We start from the raw sequence: 23167 nt of genomic DNA on the forward strand, positions 1-23167 counted from the left end.
TATTAGGATGTGCTAAGCAAATGCATATTTCAATTGAGGATAAGAAAAGAAAACAATCTGCCTTTTTCTTCCAGCCAAATCAGAATACCTTGTCTAGTGGTGAATCTGTAGTGACAATATGCACACATAGCTTTTTTTTCAGCTGAATTCTTTGTTTCATAACATCAGAAAATCCCACAAACAGAAGCAACACAAGGGAAACAGAATTTATAAAGCAATCTTAATGGACTTTACTTTTATAGTTTTTCAAACTATGCTTAACATTTCCCATCTTCAGACACTTGGAAATCCTATTAATCTTATCATAAGGTTGTGGAGGTGTTTTGGGTGTTTGTTTTTTATTTGGAGGGGTGGGGGGGAGAAGGGAAACAGAATCTATGTGCTGATTTTGGCTGGCATAGAGTTAATTTCCTTCACAGTAGCTTGCATGGAGCTGTGTTTTGGATTTGTGTTGAGACCAGTGTTGATAACAGAAGGATGTTTTAGTTATTTACACAGTGTCATGGCCTTTTCTCACCAGCCCTCCAGCAAGGCAGCTGAAGGTACATAAGAATTTCAGAAGGGGCACAGCTGGGATAACTGACCCCAACTGACTACAGGGATATTCCAGATCATATGGCATCCTGTTTCTTTGCTTCCCAAACACTTTCAAATACTCCAAACACCTGATTTATAAATAATCTTCTAGTTAAAATGCTAAGAATGATGCTATATATAATGCTATATAATTTACAAACTGTCCCCGTCATTTCTGATCATTAAGAAACAAGAGAAATTACCCCTTCAGGATTATATTTTGCTAACACGCCACTGCCATGGAATTCTTCTAAGACATCCTTAATTTTCTTGGTGGAATCTGGATAAAAAAAATAAAGAGAGAGAAATTGAAAATAAAGAACACTGATTTACATAATATGAACTGTAATTAAAAAAACAACCATCAAAACTGCTAATAGCTTTTCACAATGCACATTAGTAATTTTCTGTAGCTGTACGAGAGCTGTGGGCACAAAGAAAATGAGAACATATTTTACCTTCTTAAAAACTATTGTAAAAACCAGCAAGTAAACATAAAGTGCTCAGAAAAAAACACTGTTTGAGCTAATCCTTAACTGTTAAATAGCATATTTCTGAAGGAGTTTTTTCAGGACTATTTCAAGTCACTTTTCTTGTCCTCGAGTCAACCACAAAACATCGTCATTTCCACCAGCACTACAAAATCTCCTTTGGCAGAGCTGCCAGTGAGTACAGGAGCTGGACAATATCAAGATAAATGGGAACCTTCCAGAAAAAAACTCTTCAGTGATCACATCACAGAATACAAATGTTGTTCTCAAAACCTCAATTTTTGCAGAACTCTCAGGTATTCTAAAAACTATAAGCTTCAGTAACTTTTGTTAAACAGAACTGTGTAAAGTTAAACAGAACTGTGTAGTTCGGAATCAGGTAGATGATTTTTTTCCAATTTTTTTAACTATGTGCAGAATAACAAAGCACTTACTCAGTAAGCTGCCATTACACTAAACCCTTGAATTCAGATTCACTTAGAACTCATCATGCACACAACCATTTTTTCCTCATTAAACATCTCAGCAATACAAGAAAAATAACTGTAACTCATTTGTTTCTTTAAAATGCAGTAGTACAATGGCCAAATGTGCATAATGGCCACAAGACCATGAACTAGTAATGAGTACCAAAGCAGTGAATAAGAGAAAAGGTGAACTTTGCATCTGCAATTTTATTTCTACAACAAAACCTGGAAGTAAAGTAGAGAAGCAAAGAGTACACCAAGAACAGGACTCTCTAGAGCAATTCAGGCACTTAATACTACAAACATTAGGACCTAATATGGCTTCTCTTAATTAAATCAACAAAATTGTAATAGTTCTTAGACATTAAAGAAATTCAGCATCTTACACGTGACTCTAAAACTTAAGTTTAGCAAATTATGTGACCTGTAAGGAGAAAATGTAGCAGCCAAGGATTTGAACAATAGTTATGTAACAGTTCTGTAACAGTTCATAGCAGTTATAAACAGGATACAACACTAAAATTCAGTTTTAAGAGGTGTTGTGAGGAGGTGTTTCTCTCCCACTCTCATACACAGTTCACACAGTAATAGGAATGGCCTTTCCCAACGTTTTTCATTTACCAAATTTTCCTAAACAAAAACATCTGAGACTATGTGTGGCCCTATGTAAAATAATTTATTTTCACTAAATGGATGTATTTCAATGTTACTGTCAACTATAGGGAACAGCGTTTAGCAGGTCTCATGAGCAGTCACTTACTTGATAAAATCATCTATAATCTTATTGCTGTGTCATTTGAATTGCAACAAAAAATCACAACTTTATGAAAAAAACAATAAAATAAAAAAATAAATAAATATGTTAAGCAACAAATTTTTATTATTAGCTGTAAATTAGAAGTTGGTGGGTTAGACACTTACTGACCAGGACAAGGACACAAACTGATGACTGACAAAAATTTATTTTTATTTGGTTTCTATCATTTAATATGTTTTTCAGTATTCATATACATGGTTGTATATAAAAAAATCATTGCATCTTATGACAATCATGGCAGTAACTACAAAAGTAGCAGTGTGAGATGAGCAGATGTACGACAGAGGTGATTGAGCCTCATCCTAAAAAAGTATTTTTCTGAACTTTGGAGTAAAGTTTAAACATAAACATCAAATAGAAAAACAGCAAGGTCTCCTCACATATCTTTTATTATCCAAATTAAAAAATGCATAAATAAAATAGAAATGGAGTGCTTTCTAGTGATTTTAAAACAGTGTCTTGAGGTTTTCTTTCAGCAATGATTATACTTTCATTCCCTATTTTGCCAGGTAGTCTATTCATGTTTAAATCGGTATTATACCTATGCAACTGTAATTAAAAGCAAAACCTATGTTATGTTACTTACTTGAATTAAATTAAATTCTTGCTTTCCATTTTTTTCACATTTTCTTAGTCAAGTATCAAGAAAGAAAATATGCTCTACCTCAACAACAAAACCATTCACCTTTTTCTTGCATGAGTTTAAAACAGAAACATCCAAAAAGCATTGCCTTCATGTTTGAAATTACTGTCAAGAAAATAAAGGTCTGCAGATGTAAATTCTGCTTTAGTTGACCAGCAAAACTTTTGAAAAGATTTCCACATTCAGGTCAGGAGCTGTAATTATTTTGAGTACTATAGCCAAGGCAGAATCATTTTTTACAATCTTTTGTTCACAGTCATTCAATCACTTTTCTCAGTTCATGTGACAGTATCCAAGCCAGAATAGAGATCTTTCAAACTGTTCAAAATGAAATATCGATATTTTAAGAAGAATGCCAACACACCATCCTCTGCCTGCATACTCCTCAACAGTGCTGACAACCCTCAGAAAAAACTAATTCTTCTTCCTCAGCCTTGAGTAGGCAAACTAATATTGGGAACATGTTCCAGCTTTAATAAGTTGTCCTAAAGGGATATGAAGAATAGGATCATTTTCTACTCTTTTTCAGGAATCACATTAAAAAAGCAAAAACCAAAAAGCCAACAAAAAGCTGTCCTAGAAAGCTGTATGGAATAGAAACTCCAATAATATGTTATCAACTCCATTTAAAAATAGTTAAGTACATGCTCTTCGTCAAAAAATAAGCAAAAAAATTCCAGAAAATATATACAAAAGTATCTAGAAATTTTTCCTAAGACTGTTTTTTCTAAAAATAGGAAATAAATAGGAAGTAAAAACAATGGTATGGATTTATTTACAGTTTGTCTGATCCAAGTCATCTAAATAATCACTGTAAAATGCTGGTGTGAACACAAACATCAGAACAGAACCTGTATTCTCTCTATTTCCTAAAAGTACAGATGTTCTGCATGCCTTAGAATCTTAGCACTTCAAAGCAATTTCAGTAAATTCATAAGCACCACTCATGTTAAAACACAAATATGGTTTTAAACTCTTAGCTGTTTTTAAGATCAAGGACAATTTCCTTCTTTGTCAAAGTCTCTGCATTCCAAGGTCTCCTCAAGAGAGATGGTTTCCAAATATGTGTATATATAGTATATAGCCTGTCATGGCAGTGCTTAAATCCCATGTTATCTGCAAAGTTATAGCTGGCACAGTACAAATTTAATGTAGCTTGAATTATAATGTTTGTTTTATGAAAAATCTATCATTTCTTCGCTTTCACAATTATGTTATTTTTATTACCCACTAGGTGAGAAAGTTGGGTATTCAGTCAAAATACAGAAGACCTTCAATTCTGTCCCCTGCCTGAACTGATTTCAACTCTCACTGTTCAACCCATCTTCTGTTGCAATTTGCATTTAGTCAAGAGGGTAAAGGAGAAAACGGGAAAGTTTGGCCCAGGATTCAGAGTTTGCCTTGGATGAGGTGAGATGCCATTTCCTACCTCACACCCCAGTGAGTTTGGGGCAGAATAAATGGGCAAGGCATGGTGTGAAAGACTGCTAACTGAAAAGCCATTACAAGTACAGGGGAGAAAAGCAGCTGGGTTCTACACTGGATGCTGAAGAAATTCTGGTTTAAATTAAGGCTCCAAAATGATAACGATGTAACTTGGGTTAAAAAGTAAAGGCAAAACAATTAAAATAATGACACCGAAAATATGAAACCTGCATATATAAAAGCAAAAGTATCAAAGTGTCTTGTTTTTTTCTTAACTATCTCTCAGCCCTGACAAAGGTACTTTTTATAACTGAAGACAAATTTACATACCAAGTTCAAAACTGTTTGAGGTTTAGCCCACATTAAAAATTATTATTCACTTTCTAAAGTGACTCAACTTCAGATGAAGAAAATTGAGCACTCAGTTGAGACTGGAATTTTGTGTACCATTTCTCCTATAATCAGAATACACAAAACATAAGGAAAACTTGCCCAGATCACACACTTTTCCTACATTTTCTCATCATCTTCATCCTCTTACTTCAAAATATTTTTTTCCTTAAAAAAACTCATAAGACAAGTTACGTGAAACTCATATGCTATATACACAGAAATGCTTTTCAATTTAAAAGGAAACAAACATTAGAAAAAAATTATTCTGAATTATAATTCTCAACAGAAAGTCATAACAACCTGCATATTTATTGGGTCATAACTAATTTCAACACCTACAATAACACGTAGAGTAATAACCACTTCTATGTCCATTTGCCTTTTGTAAACCTAACACGATATAGAACACATCACAGGCATACAAAATATAAAAGCTTTACAGAGGTTTTCTATACATCTTATTATGACTTAGAAAAGCAAAAGGTCCAGCCACACATATACAATTTCCTGAATGCCAACAAAGCCTTGCACAAACTCAAAAGCTCTTCTTGACAGATAAACCAAAGAGAAGCACTGAGAGAAATCCAGCAATCAGTTTGCATTACAATTTTTATACAGCCTCTTATTCTATGGACTTTCTTTTGTAGATACAACAATACGTTAACACGTGTATCTAAATTTACGTGCACAACTTTTTTTTTCTTTTTGCCTAGTTCATTTTATTCAGAGAACTGGACAATGCTTTTACTCAATTTACTCAAGCTATAGCTGTGCTTAATCTAAAGCTTTATTGGTCTAGAAATTCCAGCAATAAAAAGGCCAAGCCCACCAACAAACCTGTATGCAGCACCATCAAGTAAAACTGTAAAACAGTAAAAACTGTTCACCTTTCTACAAATTGGTTGTTTCACTAAGGATGTGGCTCATGAAGCATTACTCAGGGCTGCAGCATGTCTGAGTTGGTAAGAGATACCTGATGGTTGTTACTGAACCGGCGGAAGGCAGAGATTTACGGGTCCTCTGCTGCCCATATATACAGCTCACTGCCAATATAGGTCCTCTTTCATAACTTTTAAGTGGTCTTTTGATGCAAATTTCACAAAGGAAACAAACATTTAAAACCTTTAATAGGATAATCACTTGATTTTAGCTTTCTTATATTTGAGAATTTAAAACTTATTGTGGCCTTGCAAAGAGTGGCCAAGAAGAGAAAGTAATCATTGCTCACTGATCTAAAGGAGACCTCCCCAAACCTTCTGCTACCAATGGTTTGGGTAAGACTGTCATCAGAATTCAACTTCACCCTCCAAATTACAGCCTCATTGAATTCCATGACAATTACGAAAAAAATGCTTCTTAGAAACTCAGTCAGAATTGAATGATGCTGCCTAAATAAACACAGCGATAAGTGATTTCTGCAACAGGGAATGGAGGAGGTACAACAAGAGAGAGATACGAGCAGCAGCTCCTGCTGCAGAGGAAAACCTCCTCCTGACACCCAAAATGGGAGCTACCTCTTCCACCCATCCTCCCTGCTGGGGCTCAGCAACACAAGGAGCAAGACAGATTCATTTTACACATTGCTATGAACTAAATGATACTTGGACCTTCACAAAGGACTTCTTTGTGAAAAAAGCGATACTGACTGCATGTGCCAACACATCTTTAGTCCACATTAATAAAAAATGTCCACCAAATCCCTCTTCCCTTAGCAGATGTTCAAACAACAGGGAGTCGGGGAGGCTTAATTTTAGTCTGCTGGTGGGATGAGCTTTTAAAGGAAGAAATAAGTAAAGGATGAAAACAGACTCCAGATCCTGAGCAGAACTACAGCTAAGTCCTGACTTAAAAAACTGTTAAAAATGTTAAATAAGAAAAAGAATGCATCAGATGTTTACATTTTAAAATTACTCCAGCTAACTTTCTCAGTGTCTTTGGACTCCTTTATTTCCTGACATTCTGAAATTTACATCTTCAACAGTCTGAAAGCTCCTCAGAGTGCATCTCTGAGAGGAAGACTCAGGATATCAGGCTGCTGTGAATATTTGGGCTCTGTGAGACCAAGACCCCATGGATCCTCTGGGTCAGCAGGGCAGGTCCTGACCACCAGGGTCTGTCCCATCACCACAGCTGGCAGTGGGCAGCCCCAGGGCATCTCCCTGGGGTCAGGGCAAGTAAGAGCCTGTCAGTCTGTTAAAAAACACCTTGCACTGAGAGCAGGAAGGAGGAGAAGGCCTGGGAGCTTCTCCAGTCCTCAGATTCCATCATTACAATTGTGTTTGAAAGCTCATACAAACCTTTTCTCATTTCCCTTTTCTCATTTCCTTTTTACTTTTTGATGGTCATAGCACCTGATAGAGGCTCTCACCTCAACAGTTTTTCAGTTAGAATGATGATGAAACAACTGTCTATTAAATTAAGGAAGGAATGTTGTTGACACATATTTCATGCCAAACACTAAACCTAAGCAGTAACTAATAATGAAGAGTCAAATTGGTTTAGTTAGAAATTCAGTGGGTATTATTTCTGATTTTAAGTGGGAACAGGGAAATAGCATTGTAAGTTTGAGAATAATTTCTACAGGGTTTGAAATACACATTTTAAAAAATACACTAATTCACTTGTTTCTGTTTTCCCCAAAATGCCACACCTCAAATCCTGTGTTCACAATAAGAAGGACATTGAGGTGCTAGAGTACATCCAGAGAAGGGCAATGGAGCTGGGGAAGGGTCTCTCTCCAATCCTACAAGGAACATCTGAGGGTACCAGGATTGTTCCGCTTGGAGGAAAGGAGGCTCAGGGGAGACCTTATCACTCTTTACAACTCCTTGAAAAGAGGCTGTAGGCAGATGTAGGTTGGCCTCTTCTCCCAGGCAACCAGCAACAGAACAAGGGGAAATAGTCTCACGTTGCACCAGGGGAGGTTGCCCAGAAGGAAAAATTTATTCACTGAAATCATGGTTAAGCATTGAAACAGGCTCCTCAGAGAAGTGGAGGACTGACCATCCCCACACATGTCCAAAAAAGTGACAAGGTACTTCATGATATGTTTTAATGGGCATGGTGGCATTCAGTCAAAGTGATGATCTTGGAGGTCTTTTCCAACCATACTGATTCTGTGATTCTTTGAATTTTCATATTAGTATACTTTGACCTCATAACCTTTTTATCCTAAAGCTGAAGTTTATTTAACCCAAACTTCAATTATGGCTTCAAATATTATTAAATAGGATGTATTGCAAGACAAAATTTTACAAATCCACCTGGTCCTTCCATTCTTCCATACAGCATGGACAGTTCTTGAAATTTTTTCTTCCTCTTCTTGAGCACAAATTTTTTTCCCCATTTTGCTTTATCATGTTTCTTGTTTCCAAAGTATCAAGTTAATTTTACCCTTCCTCTTACAAAGTTTTAAATGTTTATACAGTGACGATTCTTGACATCACAAAAATCTGTTTCTTGCAATCACAATTCTCTATTAGAGTTTCTCATGGGAGCAAAGCCTTTAAGTCAAATGCATACCTAGGCCATAAAAACTGAGAGCATTAGCAACACAAGTACACATGAATCCGGATCTTGAACTACAAATGATGAAGGCTCCTGCACTTGCTGTGAATATGTACCAGTATAAACTGGATTGCCCTTTTTCTGTCCTAAGTACTATTCCTAAGCTTTTGTTCTTAGTGATCTCATGCTTGGTGCAGGGAGGAAGAGCAGCTAAAAAAGAGGTCACTAGAGCCTGTTCTCCGCAGGACTCATAGAAAACAAGCCTTGACAATGCTATCAAAGCTTTTCAACATTTAGTGGCTATCAAAACTACCAGAAAATCTATCAAGCAGAGTAGCACTGCCACTGGTATTTTGGCATGTACAAAATTCTCTATTGCCTGACTACATTTGCATGTGGAGACTTCACACGATGCAGACATATAGACCCTGTAGACACACATAAAATGCTGCCAAGCCCTTGCATTTTAGTTTATATATAAATAAACACATAGACATTATATGCACCATTTGGTGAATTCAGATGAGTTTTTCCAATCACCAAGACATTACCTGATCTAATCTATCAAATCTCTATGAAAATTAGTGGAAGGTGGCCATATACAATCTGGGAAAGGGAAACAGAACACTTCTCCTTTACATTCCACACCTCTTTCAATAGAATAAGCAGATTTGACCTCTTGGGGCAAGTATTTAGTATTTGAAATTGTTCTCCAGTTTACATAATAGGAAGTTGCCTAAAGGTTCATGACTCAATACTCCTGGCTAAAAATAATGTAAAAAAAATCATTATTGCTTTTATAAAATTTCACCAATTTCTATTTCCTTTGTAGAATATTTTTAAGTTTGCATGTATTGAAAGTGTTGACAACAGTTCTCATTTATCACCACTGTGGGTGAGAATCTTGCCATATAAATTTTAGAATCAATCTTTGAGTACTTATAGCATTACGTATGTTGAGCGTGTGGAAACATTAATATCATAAAAATTTTAAAGTTAGTCACTGAAAAAGTAACAGCTTTATTGTCCATAGGAATGGGCAGCTAGCAAACATCTGCTTACAAGTCACAGCTTTCCAACCACTGCTTAATTACAAAGGCATGGTATGATGCAGAGATTGTTTCCACTGCAGTATTTACACATTCAGCTACCTTGTAAGGCTACTGAAAAAGTTTACTGCTAAATAGATAGAATTAAAATATAAAAGTCAAAGTAAAAATGCTACAGACTGAATCAGTTCCAGTTCAAGACCTAACTTTTGGGATAATACTGTTCTCCTAACTGCTGTAACTTGATATTTAATGAAATAAACAACTGGTAAGAAACTACAACTATGCCTTAACTGTATGCCAGGAAGTTTTTGAGTTTTCCTATTTTCATTACTGAAACAAAGCAGCTCAGTATTTATATTATACTTCCACACATTAAATATTAATATATGCTCATTTATCTTAACAATTGTTATTTTAAATCTATCCTGGGAAATGTGTTTTATGTTCATTGCTCTGATAAATGAATGGTTCATGTACTACTTCCGTAAATCTTCTAGATGCAGACTTTCCAATTAAAAAAAAATCTGTTTCCATCTAAGCCAGCTGTTTTCAAGTTTGGTATAGTTAAACAGCATTTTTAGTGATTTGCTATATATTTTTTTTCATCATTAAATAATTTCTTCAGATAATTAACTGCTTTATCTCACTAATTTCTTATGTGCCTTTATGGACAATATGGACCATAACAGATAATACTTGAAATACAGAGTGTGCAGAAGAGTACATGTAAGAGTATCATGCAAGAACATCAAGGAAAGGAAAGCCCTTAAGATCAGTTCACACTCCTGGAGATCTGTTTTCTACTGATCTTTGCTTGATGCATCTCAAATCTTTTCCCTTTCTCTACAAAAACATTAGACCTGAATTTTCTATCTGCTTTAGTGCAAAGAGATTTCATCTTCTGCCTTTCCAATTTAATATCAAAGCTGGAACTGGGTAATTCTTTGTCATTCCAGGATTCTAAGGAAACAGCAAGCAAGAATAAACCTTATAATATAGTACATTGACAAAGGCAGCATTAAACTCTACTACCAGGATTATCTGTAACTTTATCAAATGACATTTTGTGTCAAGAATATTAGGGAGAGACACTCTAAGGAAGACTGCATTTTCACAGAAACTCACTTGGCAAGGTAATAACATTATTCAGATAAATAGCTCCCACAAGGAAGATTATAGAGATCTCTAATCATCCTAAACAATATCTGCTTGACTATTTAATTTAAGCAGTTTAATACACTTGGGTTACTTGTTCTCTACAGGCTTAGAAGCCAGAGCCCATTGCTCTCTTAAGCTTTATTTCTTACTTTCTTATCACTTCCTGCAATTCCCTACTCACCTAATAAAACAAGTGAACAAGAACACAAATTCTCAGCCATCTCTGTTCAAGTATTCAGAAATAGTTTCAATCCTAAAATTATCCTATAATCTGTTTTCTATGGTTTTATCCCATCAATCTGTTCTTCATTTGTATTTTCTCGCACTTACTTCATTTTTCTCTGAGCTTATTCCCCAGGATAGATGGTTGCTCTTTTGTGTGCTACCACCAATTACCAGTTTTTGTGTGACACACACAATAATACACAGCTTTCTACATTTTAGAACTCGTCTGTCCCGTTCTATAGGTTACCCCCTGGCCTTTCTAAGAATCACTGTGCTTGACTCCAAGGAAATACAAAATGGATTGTTTTCAGCAAATCTGAGTCATAGGGAGCCTGAAGACAGGGAATGAAATGAGAAGTACTACCCATCTAGACTGATTTTTACCTTAAAACAATAATGATGAACTGTTGGATAAATATCCTTGACTGAATATCTAAGTAACTCTAGATAGGAGGAGGCAGGAGGGTTGGACTAGACAATCTTCAGAGGTTCCTTCCAACCTGAAGTATTCCATGATTGTGTGAATGAGCTAAGACATAATTGTGAAGGCATTGTGTGAAAAGGATGGAAGCCAAGTGACTCCTACTTACTACGAAAGTTTAGTCACTGAGCATACATGACAGATCTACACAATGATATCATGAAATAAATCTACCACCCCACAAACCAAAGACCTCATCAAATAAACTGTGAAAAATGCAGCTTGTACTATAAAAGCATACAATTTAACAGAAAGATGGTAAAACAGAGTTCTATGAAATGATAACAGTGCTTCTTGCCCACAAAAATGCCAAGAACTGTGACAAGTAAGATAAAGGACTGCTTAAACAATAACAAATCTTCAGAATTAAGTTGCATTAGCTTGGGGTTCATTCCTAATACTTCCAAGACAGTAAGTCACCTTAAATGCATTTCTAACATACACAAGGGTTTTTTAAATCCATCAAATAGTGATCTATGGAATTTATTTGGATATTTAGCTAACAGTTGGGAAGAGGAGAGGAATCAGTACCTGTGTCAAAAATTGACTTCTGAGGTATAAAAGGTAGTTAAATAAAGCCAGTTTTTTTAAAGTTGTGTAAGACACACACACTTTTTGACTGCAATGTCAGCATACCCTATGTTATTTTTACATCTGCTTACTTGTATCATCCAACTTAGTATCTTCTTCCTCTATGGAAACTTGTAGCCCTATGAAAGGTCTACTATAAAATTACATGATACATTTAAAAATAGTTTAAAGAGCATAGATTGTACCAATTTATTCAATTTATTCCAGGGCCTCCTCAGAGGCCAGAACCCACTATGGACAGTTGCTGTAAGTACCATACTGATCAAATCACTACATTTCATAAAGTAATTTTGCCATTTACCTGTTATTATGGTCACAATATCTTTTAGCAATTTCTGGCAAGTTTACAACTGATTTCCTCAACAAACTGTTTCCAAATAAAAATGTGTTCCCCATCTTTGAGTGGGTCCTTCCTTAAATCATTCCTGCCACAAATCCTGACAACAATCAATAACTTTTACAGCAAACATCTACCTGGTCCATCCATAATTTTATCCCACATTTTAGGGGGGAAAAATAGAAATAAGATAAACAAATCGATTTAGTAAAGTATCTTTTCTGTCACCTATGCTTCAAACTACAAAGATTCACTCCTAAACTAAACTAATGTTATTTAAAAGAAGAAGATAAAAGCCTATTTATTGTAAGCTTAACATAAACTTAACACATATGTATTCAAATGTTTTATGAATGTGTAACCCTAAAATACAGGTATTATAACAACATTAAATTCTCTAACCTAGTAGCAAAACTAGTAATGTGACACCAGTATTCATCAACTTACTGTTGCCACTGACAAAAGACAACATAATAGTCATGAGCTAACAGACTAGCTGTGAGGGAGCTCCATTCCAATCCCAACAGAGTTACATTTCAAGAAAATGGAAGAGTAAACCATCTGTGAACTTTCTGACTCACCTGCTTGTGGAGATCAGGCTTAATAGACATACCTTGTTTTGGTTGAGGAAAAATGAGAAAAAGGAAAGTTGGCTAATACAGTAAAAAACCTCCATATGTGCAAAGGAAAACAAAACTTGACTTCAGAACTTTGTCCAAGGGTGATACAGGATACAATTTAGACTTTTCCTTTGCTTTTGAAGATGGGCTTTCCCTTTGCTCTTTTATTCATGTTCCAGAATTAGACAAAGGAAAGCATTTGAATAACTATGTTGTAAATATACTGTTCTAAAACATTGTAACCCAAGGAATCTGTTCTTGCTAAAAAGACATTTGAAGTCCTGGAACTTGCCAGGCATGCAGCAAGTGAAATAAACAGTATTTCTCTTAAAACTTTTCATAAAATTTTAAGACATTTCACCTCAAGGAAAGATAAACTCTAATGTCCATAGGGAGTATGACTTTTCTTAAGCAATGGTACCACACTTTATTGGAGCCTATTACATGTTTTAAATACCACTGTATAGACAAACATAAAACAACTATAAAATCAGAATTCACTGACTGCTCTTTAGCAGGTAACAGGCTTCCCTAACAAACACAATGAACAATGACGATAGGAGGTGCAATTTTCACTTGGTGCCTAGGGATGACCAAAGCTGGTCTCTCCCATTCCTTCTGCAGCCCCATATATTCTTCATTCTCTTATAAAGTAAATTTTCTTACAAGTTAATTTTTTAATCTTGGATGTGGTACATAACTAGACATGTAAGAAAACTGTCACTAAATTTATGCTCAAGCTTCTCACAAAGACCTGTTTTTGTTCTAATGCTTTCCAAACAGTGTGTACCATCAGTAAAATAAAGCTTATCTCAGAATGTGCACTAAAAAAACCTTAGAAAATAAATGGCTTACTAAGTTTCAATATGTATGAGATCATGGCTTCAAGATAAGTTATGAAATAAAGACCCAGTCTCCTGAAAGTAGTGACGCACAACCCTCCGCATCATTAAGATATATGCCAGACCCTTGTCAAAATATCTCAATCTTAGTGTCACTCACAAAGAGTAAAGAAGAGGTTATACTCAGAGAAGTCATCTAAAATAATCAACAATTTATCCCTCCTTTCTAAATCTGAAAAAAACCCCAACACCCAAGATATGAATACAAATAAAATGGCTATCATAAGAATAACTTGGTTTAGACAACAGAGTAAATATTGTTGAGGCTGCCTTCAGAGATCTGATTGCCCAAACCAAAATTTCAAGACAATACAGAAATCTCTACATATTTATTTTACTTTAAGTAATTTTTACATTTAATATAAAGCTGTGCAAATTATTTGCTTTTTTCCCATCAAAATGATAAACTTTTAGTTGAAATTTCGTCTTTTGAAAAGAAGGAGAAATGCTTGAGTAGATAACATATTCCAATAAACCTGATATTAATAGTCATGGAATCCAAGAATGGCTGTTTTGGAAGGGACCTTAAAGATCCTCTAGTTATCCCCCTGCTGTGGGTAAGGGACACCTTTAACCAGACCAGGTTGCTCAGAGTTCCATTCAACCTGGTCTTGAACACTTTCTGAGATGGGGCCTCCACAACTTCTCTGGGCAACTTGTTCCAGTGCCTCACCACTCCCATAGTAAAGCATTTCATTCTAATATCTAATTCAAACCTTCTCTCTTTCAGTTTGATGCTATTCCCTCTTGTCCTGTCACTACACACTCTTGCAAAGTCTCTCTTCGTCTTTCCTGTATGCTCCCTTCAGGTACTGGAACGCTGTGATTAGGTCAACCCAAAACCTTTTCCAGTTCCTGTTCCAGAAACCAAATTCCGTCAGCCTTTCCTCAGAGGAAAGGTGCTCCATGCCTCTAAACAACTTGGTGGCCCTCCTTTAGACTTTTTCCAGCAGGTCAATGTCCTACCTGTGCTGGGGACCCCAGAGCTGGATGCAGCACTGCAGGTGGGGTCCCACAACAACAAAGCAGAGGAGCAAAATCACCTCCCTTGACCTGCTGGCCATGCTTTTCATGCAGCCCAGGACATGTTCTTTAACCACTGCATTTAACCTTCCTTTTTTGTATTCCCCCAAATAAAATACTGAAATATTCAATTCCGTATGCATCCAAATGTTTCAAAAGGAACACCGCAGTGTTTTGTTTCAAAAAAACATGTTGTTTTGTGTGCCTACAAATGGCACTATTATGTAAAGAGACTGATTAGCTTGAATCAGGCAGTGGAGGAATTCTAGAGCTCCTGAAATAAGCTGAAAATAGACTCCAGCTGTGCTGCTGCACCACTTTACTGCTCATTTCTAGCTTGGGAATCTTTACACTACACTGCAAAGCGCAGCACAAAGCACGTTGCTTCTTTGGGAAATTCCCAAATGTAACAGGCTTTTATTCTTCTCAGACAGTCCAAGTCAGTGTCCCCAACGCAGGTACACACACAGAGCCCCTCCCAGCTCTGTGGTTCTACACAAAGCCCCTATACAGGTTCTCAGTTCACCTGTGAGCATTCATTCCCTTGCCAAACAAAGGATGGCCTCGAGCAGAAGCTGAGAGCTGCTTGTGTGGCCCTGGACATGGCGCTGCTTCAAGAGGATGAAGAGGGAAGGACACAAACCCTGTGAGGGAAGGGGGTGGGAATGGGGACACCCACCCAAGGAGGGCAGGAGGCTGGCTGCTGACTGCTCCTGGGAGGGTGAGGAAGGAGGAAGAGAGCCTGCAGGCCACCAGAGCTTCCCAAAAGCTCAGCAAAGCAACGTGGCTGCCCGTGCTGCACTGACACTGCACACAGAAAATGCACCACTACTCCTGCTACCAGAATTGAAGTCACTCCTTGGAAACTTCAGTCACTAAGACAACAGTGGGGATCATATGGAGTTAATTGTAGCCATATAAAAGCTGAAAAATCAGAATGAAGGCTTCTCATTCAGCCTGCTGTGTGTCCTGTGAAGGCATTGAGCACTTTACAAAGATCAGGAATTGACTTCTGTCCAATTTGAAAGAGAACAGCTAGAATTCAAGTTTTTTAACAGCCTGCATACAATTCAGTAGATAAACTGAATACAGAAAAACAAAAAATATTTTTTATATTTAATTTTAACATCCCAACCTTGCCAAAAAAACAATGGAATTCTTCCACTGAAGAATTACTATATACTTGTTTATCCCCACCTGGCTTTATTCCTGGTTCTGTAGCTTCTGTCCTTATTTCAACCCTTACATTAAACCCTTGATTATTTTATGCATACTACCATGCTTGCCATTAAGATTTCTTTCCTCTTTATTTTTATTTGATTTTATCCAAAATTTCTCTGATGATAATTGCCACATTTTTCACCACTGCCTCCTAACTGCTTATCCTTTATTTCTGATGGCTATGTACTCACAATAAAAATAATGCATATTTATTATTTATTCAAAATAACTTTAAAAAAAATCTTATCTGCCTCCTTGTTCATTCTCTCCATGTTTATACTTGATCTGCCTAATCTTTTAAGGCAAAGGTTTAATGTAATTTTAAAAATCTACTATGTTCTCATTATGGTTAAAAACAGACAAAGCTTGATGAAATTAAATGTAAAGGTCTTTTTATAAGAAATGCTGATAATGGATTAATTTCATAGAAAACAGTGATGCATAAACTGCACAAATTAACATTGTTAAAACAAAATGTAATTTTTGTGGTCAGGAAGATTTAAAATTGATTTTCTCACTTTTTTCATAACTCAAAAAGCAGGCTCCTAAAAATTGCTTACAAGCTTTAAGATGCCATTTGAATTTTGAGACCTGCAAGAGGAAAACATAGCAGAACACTCTACCTTCCCCTAAAATGACTATTAAGAGTTACTAGTTCAACAATATTAATGAATAAAATTTCAAAATGCAACTGAATGCCAATCAAAAAAGCAGTTTGAAAAATCTCAGTTCTGATAGCAAGCTCCAAAGCTACCTAGTCATGGTCATTTGGCAAGGGCTGGCCAAATTCTGGCAACCTTTACAAAGCTCATCAGTCACTAAAGCTGTGCAACATAAGCTACTAGACTTTCATCTAAGACTATATATGATAAATGGGGGAGAAAACAAAACACAACTCTAGAATACATATGCAAAGAAAATATTTTTTTCTGAATTATATGGAGACTACTATTTATATTAAGTCTATCAATGAAAGTGGGAATCTCTCCTGTCAAGTGTTCGCAAAAGATTAGGACAAGACTGATTTCCTGCGTAATTTTAACACTAAGAAACTATTACAAAAATAAACCCATAGTGGAAACAAACATCTGCTATGATAATGGACTTTATTCTCCTTTTGTAAAAGGGAGGAAACAATTTTCTATTTCTTCCACCTGTTTAGTCAATATAAGCCAATAATTACTGTGAATAAATGAAACAGATGGAAGAAATGGGAAACAATTTCATTCCCTTTCAGAAAAGGAGAAAGAAAATGAGGTGTAATCTCCACTTCATAAAACAGAAAAGGGCATTGAGAGAGTCCTTCTGAGAAAGGACTGCACAGTTTAACATAGACATTTAGTAAAACAATGCAGAAATTAAATCCCCAGAGATGCTTCACAGTCTCTAAAAGAAAGCAGATGATCAATTCTTTCAAACTAAACCTGACAACTGTGGTATATGGGTTTCTTTTCACTATTATCATTCTCTTTTTTGAAAGATAGTTGTATGAGTAGGAGGTCTGTAAGAGGCTTGATATAAAAATATTAGAATGCTATTAGAAATAAGTTCATAGTTATGCATTATTGGCCTGAATAAGAGAAGAACTTACAACACTCATCTGCTGCTATATACAGGATTAATCACAATTAAAAACTCTAACAATTTTTCCCAAGAACACCTCTACTCTTTAGCACTACATGTGTAGCATACAGCAGCAAGAGAACACAACTTTTCTATCACTGGGAGCATGAAGAGCAAATCCATATGAAAAGAGCTCTTGCATATGCCTGGGTATTGTAACTCCCGGATGGAAAAACAGGACATGAAAATCCTTTCAAAAACAGGACATGACAAATTCTTTCTGCACAGGACAGAACAACTTGCTGAACATACAGGTGGGCATTCCCATCCAAGTAAATGATGCCATTTCTTACCCTAAATAACAATTTCCAGCACAAAACCTGAAGTGCAACCAGCAAATTTAACATAACAAAAATGCAGTTACATGACATATTCCTTACTCATTAACCCAAGCTATTCAGAGCAGTTTACACAGCTTTTTTATTCACTAGATACACACTTGATGAGGTCTACCTCAGTTTCAAGCCGAAGACTTACTGTAGTGCAGAGACCATATTTATCACTAGTTTCCCCTAAAATAACTAAATGGAGATGTGATTAAAACCCACTCAGCATAATTATACAAGATTTAGATTTACTTTTTATGTCCAGATATACCCTGAATAAAGACTGACACATTTGTGCCTGGAACACTTACAAAATTTTAGAGATGCATGCCTCCCAGGGATAGGATGCTAAACTGTAGAGATGCCAAGCTGTAGAGGTAGATTTGCTTGGGTTTTTTTTCTTTGTTTTGTTTAAGCGTTTGAGAAGGTGCTGCTAGCTAAACATGCTACACAGGCTGTGCGGATAGATAAAGTAGGGATAAAAAAAAAAAAAAAGAAGGGGAAACAGAAAAAAAAAAGAAAACCAAGCTCTTCTGAAATGTGTTACTGGTAGAAAAACCCTGAGATTCAATGTAAACTTACTCAGGTTTTTTTAAAAATGTAAAACTGGATAACTTTAAGCTGCAACATCTACACAGAGCTACAAAGTACTTATCTTAAGAGTACAGTCTGCCTTGAAGAGTTTGTAGTTTGAAGAAGAGTACAGTCTGCCTTGAAGAGTTTGTAGTTTGAAGAGCAGTTCAGTAGTCCTCATACAGTGTCAGTCATTACATCTCAAGATTGCTATTAGAAGGAACAGCTACTCTGACACTTGTTCTTGAAACTAATCCAGACGAACTGCAGTGCATGCTGTGATTTAAGCACATACACTGGGAAGCACTTCAGAATCTGCTTTTGTACCATTTGGGACAACTTAATTGACACTCCTTCTGTGAATCCCTTAAACTCCCAGAGCTCAAAGTCCAGAGCATTTAAATTTACATCATAATGTCATGTATCTTTAACAGCATGATCTTCTTTGAAGGTATCACATGTTAGACCATAGATAAAACAGCGAGCCTGGACTTGACAAACAAGGTGACAATGTTCAGTGTGTCTGAAACAAAATACAGAAATGTGGTTCCATACTTAAAGCATATGAAATGAGTCATTACTTCTCTAAGTATTAGCCAGTTCCTAAACTAACTTCTTATCTACTAAAACAAATCTGAATGAACAGCCATTTCTGATTTATTCCATAATAAGAGAACCTCCAAAGGGACTGTAAGTGGCTTTTTTCAAATTCCAGAGTGAGTACTTGCTTGGATTCAGCCTCACCCAAAATTAGCTAAATAAGTACTCAAGCTATCAAATCAAAAATAATAGTGTCTGTATACATCTTCACAGATTTTAATAATGAAGAATTTATGTTGAAAAACTTATAGAGGGCCTTCTACAGAATAAAAAATAATTATCATAAAGTAATTTAAATCATTTTTACAAGATAAACTCTGGCTAGCCACCAAGGTTTGGTGTGAATTCTTTTCCTTCTCCTGCAGCTATTTTCTCTCAATTTCATGATTATGTTTGTTCAGTAGTATTATTATTTTTCATAATCAAACAGCAAATGTAAATCAAAATTTTCCAAACATTCAGTTTTAGGTACTAAGTTCTATTTGGGCTCCTGTCTGCTGCTCGGTTTCTCTAAAAGCCAACTTGATTTGTCCTAACAAGCTATTCCTAACATTTGTTCTCTGTTTTCTTACATCGCTCATAGCACTACCTATGGCTGTAAAAATGGCACAGATACACAAATTTTGGTCTAACAAAACTTGGTAGACTCCAACTTTATTTGAAGCCATTTGTTTTGCTTTGTTTTCCACGTCTTCTTTTTTACATTTTAAAATAATTTTTACCTTTCAGACTTTTATATTTTTTTATCCCATGAACACTTGTCACTTACTCATTTTCTTCATATCTCTTCAATGTGCTTTCACCATCTCTAGTATAATTTCAGCAATTTATCAAACTCTTAAAGCCTGTCCAGTACTGAAGTGCCACTATTCAACAAAGAATTCAGACATATACTTAGTACATGAACCATCTCTCCATCTTATAAACTTCTATAAAATTTTCACTATTTCCTTCCATTCATTTCAACTAGGACTATCTATAGGCACTTAACAAATACACAGCCTATGCATTCTTTCAAAGCAGTTACAAGGATTGCCAAAGTGTTTATGTTGATACAGGCAAGGATATTGGAGTCTGTTCCATCTCTGTAGTGAATTTCAAACTATGAAGAACATACTAAAAGTAGAAACAGCATTCTACTTAAACAAAAACTAACAAAGAGAAATCAAAACACAAACAACACAACCAGAACTAACAACAAAGAAACAACAGTTAACAAAGCATTTTAAAGCTCTTCAGTATGCCTTCATGAATGAAAACATGTATTTACTAGGCAACTTAATTCTAGGAAATACATTCTTCAAAACAAACTCTTTATCTCTATTATTACTGCTACCATTAATTCGAGTGTCTCAATATCAGAATCACAGAATTGTTAGGGTTGGAAGGATCTCTCCAGACTATCTAGCAGAACCCCTGTTCCAAGGCAGGATCATCTGCAATTACAAAACCTATTTGTAACTTCTATGTTTAAAATAAAATCAAGCATTCCTATTTTCAGAATTAATACAAAAGCAATTCACATTGGAATTTAATCACAAATTCTTTTGTCCATATTCTGTACTGGTTTTAATAAAATTATGACCCACACAAAATCTGGACAGTTCTAAAGACAAATTTAGCAATATGTAATGTCCTCAAAAAGCCATTCAGTTCTGCAATGCAGCCAACAAAACTATGCAGTGACACTGCATGGCATCCACTAAAAATGTTCCAGAGCCACACAAAAAGCAATATATTTTTAGTGCCTAAAAACACAATGAAAACATATGTAATTATGGGCACATTTTAATTTTTTGTTTCTTTTAACTGGTAGAAAACAACAGAGAGGAAGGCAATCCAGGGCCCTTCACCCCAATTAATGGCAGATGGAGGAAAGTCTCCTGACACTATCTGACAGCCCAAAGTCCCCTCTTCTTCAGACACCTCTGACTCTCGATTTGAGCCATCAAGACCCACCTATTTTCTGTTTTCAAGAGGAACAAGAAAGGCAGGTCTGGCTCTCCTTTCCTCAGAAAGCCAGGAGAGGCAGAACAGCAGAAGTGGTAAAGCTAATAGCAAAGTACATTTTTTCAGTGGATAAGCTGGACAAGCAGCTTTCCCCTTCTCTCTTCAAGCATATGAGGCTTTGCTGCGCTTAAGGGACCTACCATGTGTTACTGGTTTATTGAGTGTGAATCTGATGAAGGTGAAGTGGGATCATCCTTTCTCTCAGAGCTCTGTTTTTTTCAGTTTGTCTGATGAGTCATGGATTGTCACCATTTGAATTACTTTCCAGCTCTTCTATAGAAACACAGTGACTAAAAATACATGCTTTTAATAAGAGCTGAGATTCTGCTACAGTCACATGGCTCTCCAATTAGCCCATTCTTCCTTCATTTTGTTTCTTAAAGGCTTGGTGAACTGTAACTCTCTGTTTGTGACATCAGGCTCATTTCCACAGCAACCAATTGAATTATCCCCCAAATCTTTATAATAAGAATTAGCAACAGGAACAGATGAACTCGTAAGAAACAAAAGCTTCTTACTGCTTACATGCAAATGTCCATAGAAACAACCAAACAACAAAGCAAAAGGAATATGGAAGATACATAGAAACACAGGAAATATAACAAAGGCATAATCAATGTTTACATATTTTACAGTGTATAAATAGACATTCAGTAATTTGATGACCAGATGTCAGATCTGTAATAGATGCAATATACGTTCAACACCAGTAACAGCTGATGCTGCAACACCAGGTGTTACTGACTGGCACCATGTACCTAAGCAGCTTCAATTCCAGAAAATGCCATTATTTTTAACCAAGAAAATAAGGAGCAAGCTGAGATGACACTATTTGCCTTTCAGAACTCAACGACCAGCTACTAGCTACCGCACATCACAAAACCCTTAGCCACAGAAACCTGAAAACACTTTTTACAAGATTAAGGGACCCAGCCCTGTTCAGCCTTATTTATCCATTCTGTGATTCTGTTAACAAGTGTTTCTGTTTTGGACTTTGTTAGAATTCTTTACACTTGCTTCTTGCAATGATACCTTGAAAATGGAAATGCAAAGTCATTAACTTTTACCCTGAAGACTTTCTCATAATTTTCTTCTATTAAAACTGTATTATTTAAGAACCATTAAATAATAATCTGTATGTCTAAGAGTGAACACAGGCCCTGATCCTATTGGCAGTGCTAGAGTTCTGACAAACTTAATCTTCCTCAGGTACTGAAACAGCCACTGTGCCCTCAGCAGAAACACCGGAAACTTAGCAGCATAATCTAGAAAATAATATGATTTTCCTGAAAATAAAGGCCTAACCATGTCCAGTCTCAGCACAATAAATTCAACATCTGTATCGAACTACTGTGTTTCACGACTCAGCAAGACTGAGCAAACCTTGCAGTCTTCTCCAGATGCTGCAATTGCTGTTCCTTCCTCACTCCCAGATGAAGCCAGTGTGAAGAAGGTTGCAGGTAAATTATCATCTTGTAGTGAGACCACCAAATGCTTTTGATGATGGGACAGTGTCCTATTCATCAGCCAGAAAGCATCTCCAGTGCCTCTCCATGCACAAATGATGTTTGTAATAATGACAGCCTTTTCTAACAGAACTTCCTCTCTGGATTCTGTGATCAATGCAACTTGGTACTATCGAACAGCCTGAATCAACTTTTTTCCTTCTTCAATTCCTTTAACATTTCTTCCATATGAGACCCAAACAGATATACAGCTTTGACACTTCCACTAACTTTCCTAAAATAGACCTATCAAGCGTGTTAGCCTTAGCACAACTGAGACCATTTGCTTCCTAATACTTTCATTACCCCTAAATGAAAGTTACAATTTTTGGAGCCATCATAATTTTGATCCTACCAATCAATTATTCAGGAACCAGAGGCAGCTCTTTAGGAAGGAAATTGATGCTAAAAACAGCTGGTACTGCATTGAGCTGATCCAACTCTGGACCAATTCGTCATCCTTTTTCAAAATCTTTGAAATACAGGTTTACACTAAGAGCCTACTGCCTTCTCTGCTTTTGTTAAATTAAGTCTCTTCATGTTATGATATACGATCTCTTGTTAGCAGTCTCCAGTCAACAGCACACAGAAGCAACACTAG

General features: G+C 36.1%; 1 protein-coding gene across 5 annotated transcripts in view; it reads right to left on the bottom strand.

Annotated features, from left to right (window-relative positions):
• The window catches only part of DGKB (diacylglycerol kinase beta), a 333031-nt gene that overhangs the window by 269469 nt on the left and 40395 nt on the right, over nucleotides 1–23167 (bottom strand). For all 5 annotated transcript variants that reach the window (XM_036402463.2, XM_036402471.2, XM_036402486.2 and 2 more), the window contains exon 3: nucleotides 780–856. In XM_036402463.2, coding sequence (XP_036258356.1) covers nucleotides 780–856 — 77 coding nt within the window. The remainder of the gene's footprint in view (nucleotides 1–779; nucleotides 857–23167) is intronic.

This window comes from Molothrus ater, chromosome 1, assembly GCF_012460135.2.
Source record: "Molothrus ater isolate BHLD 08-10-18 breed brown headed cowbird chromosome 1, BPBGC_Mater_1.1, whole genome shotgun sequence".
Lineage (NCBI taxonomy): Eukaryota > Metazoa > Chordata > Aves > Passeriformes > Icteridae > Molothrus > Molothrus ater.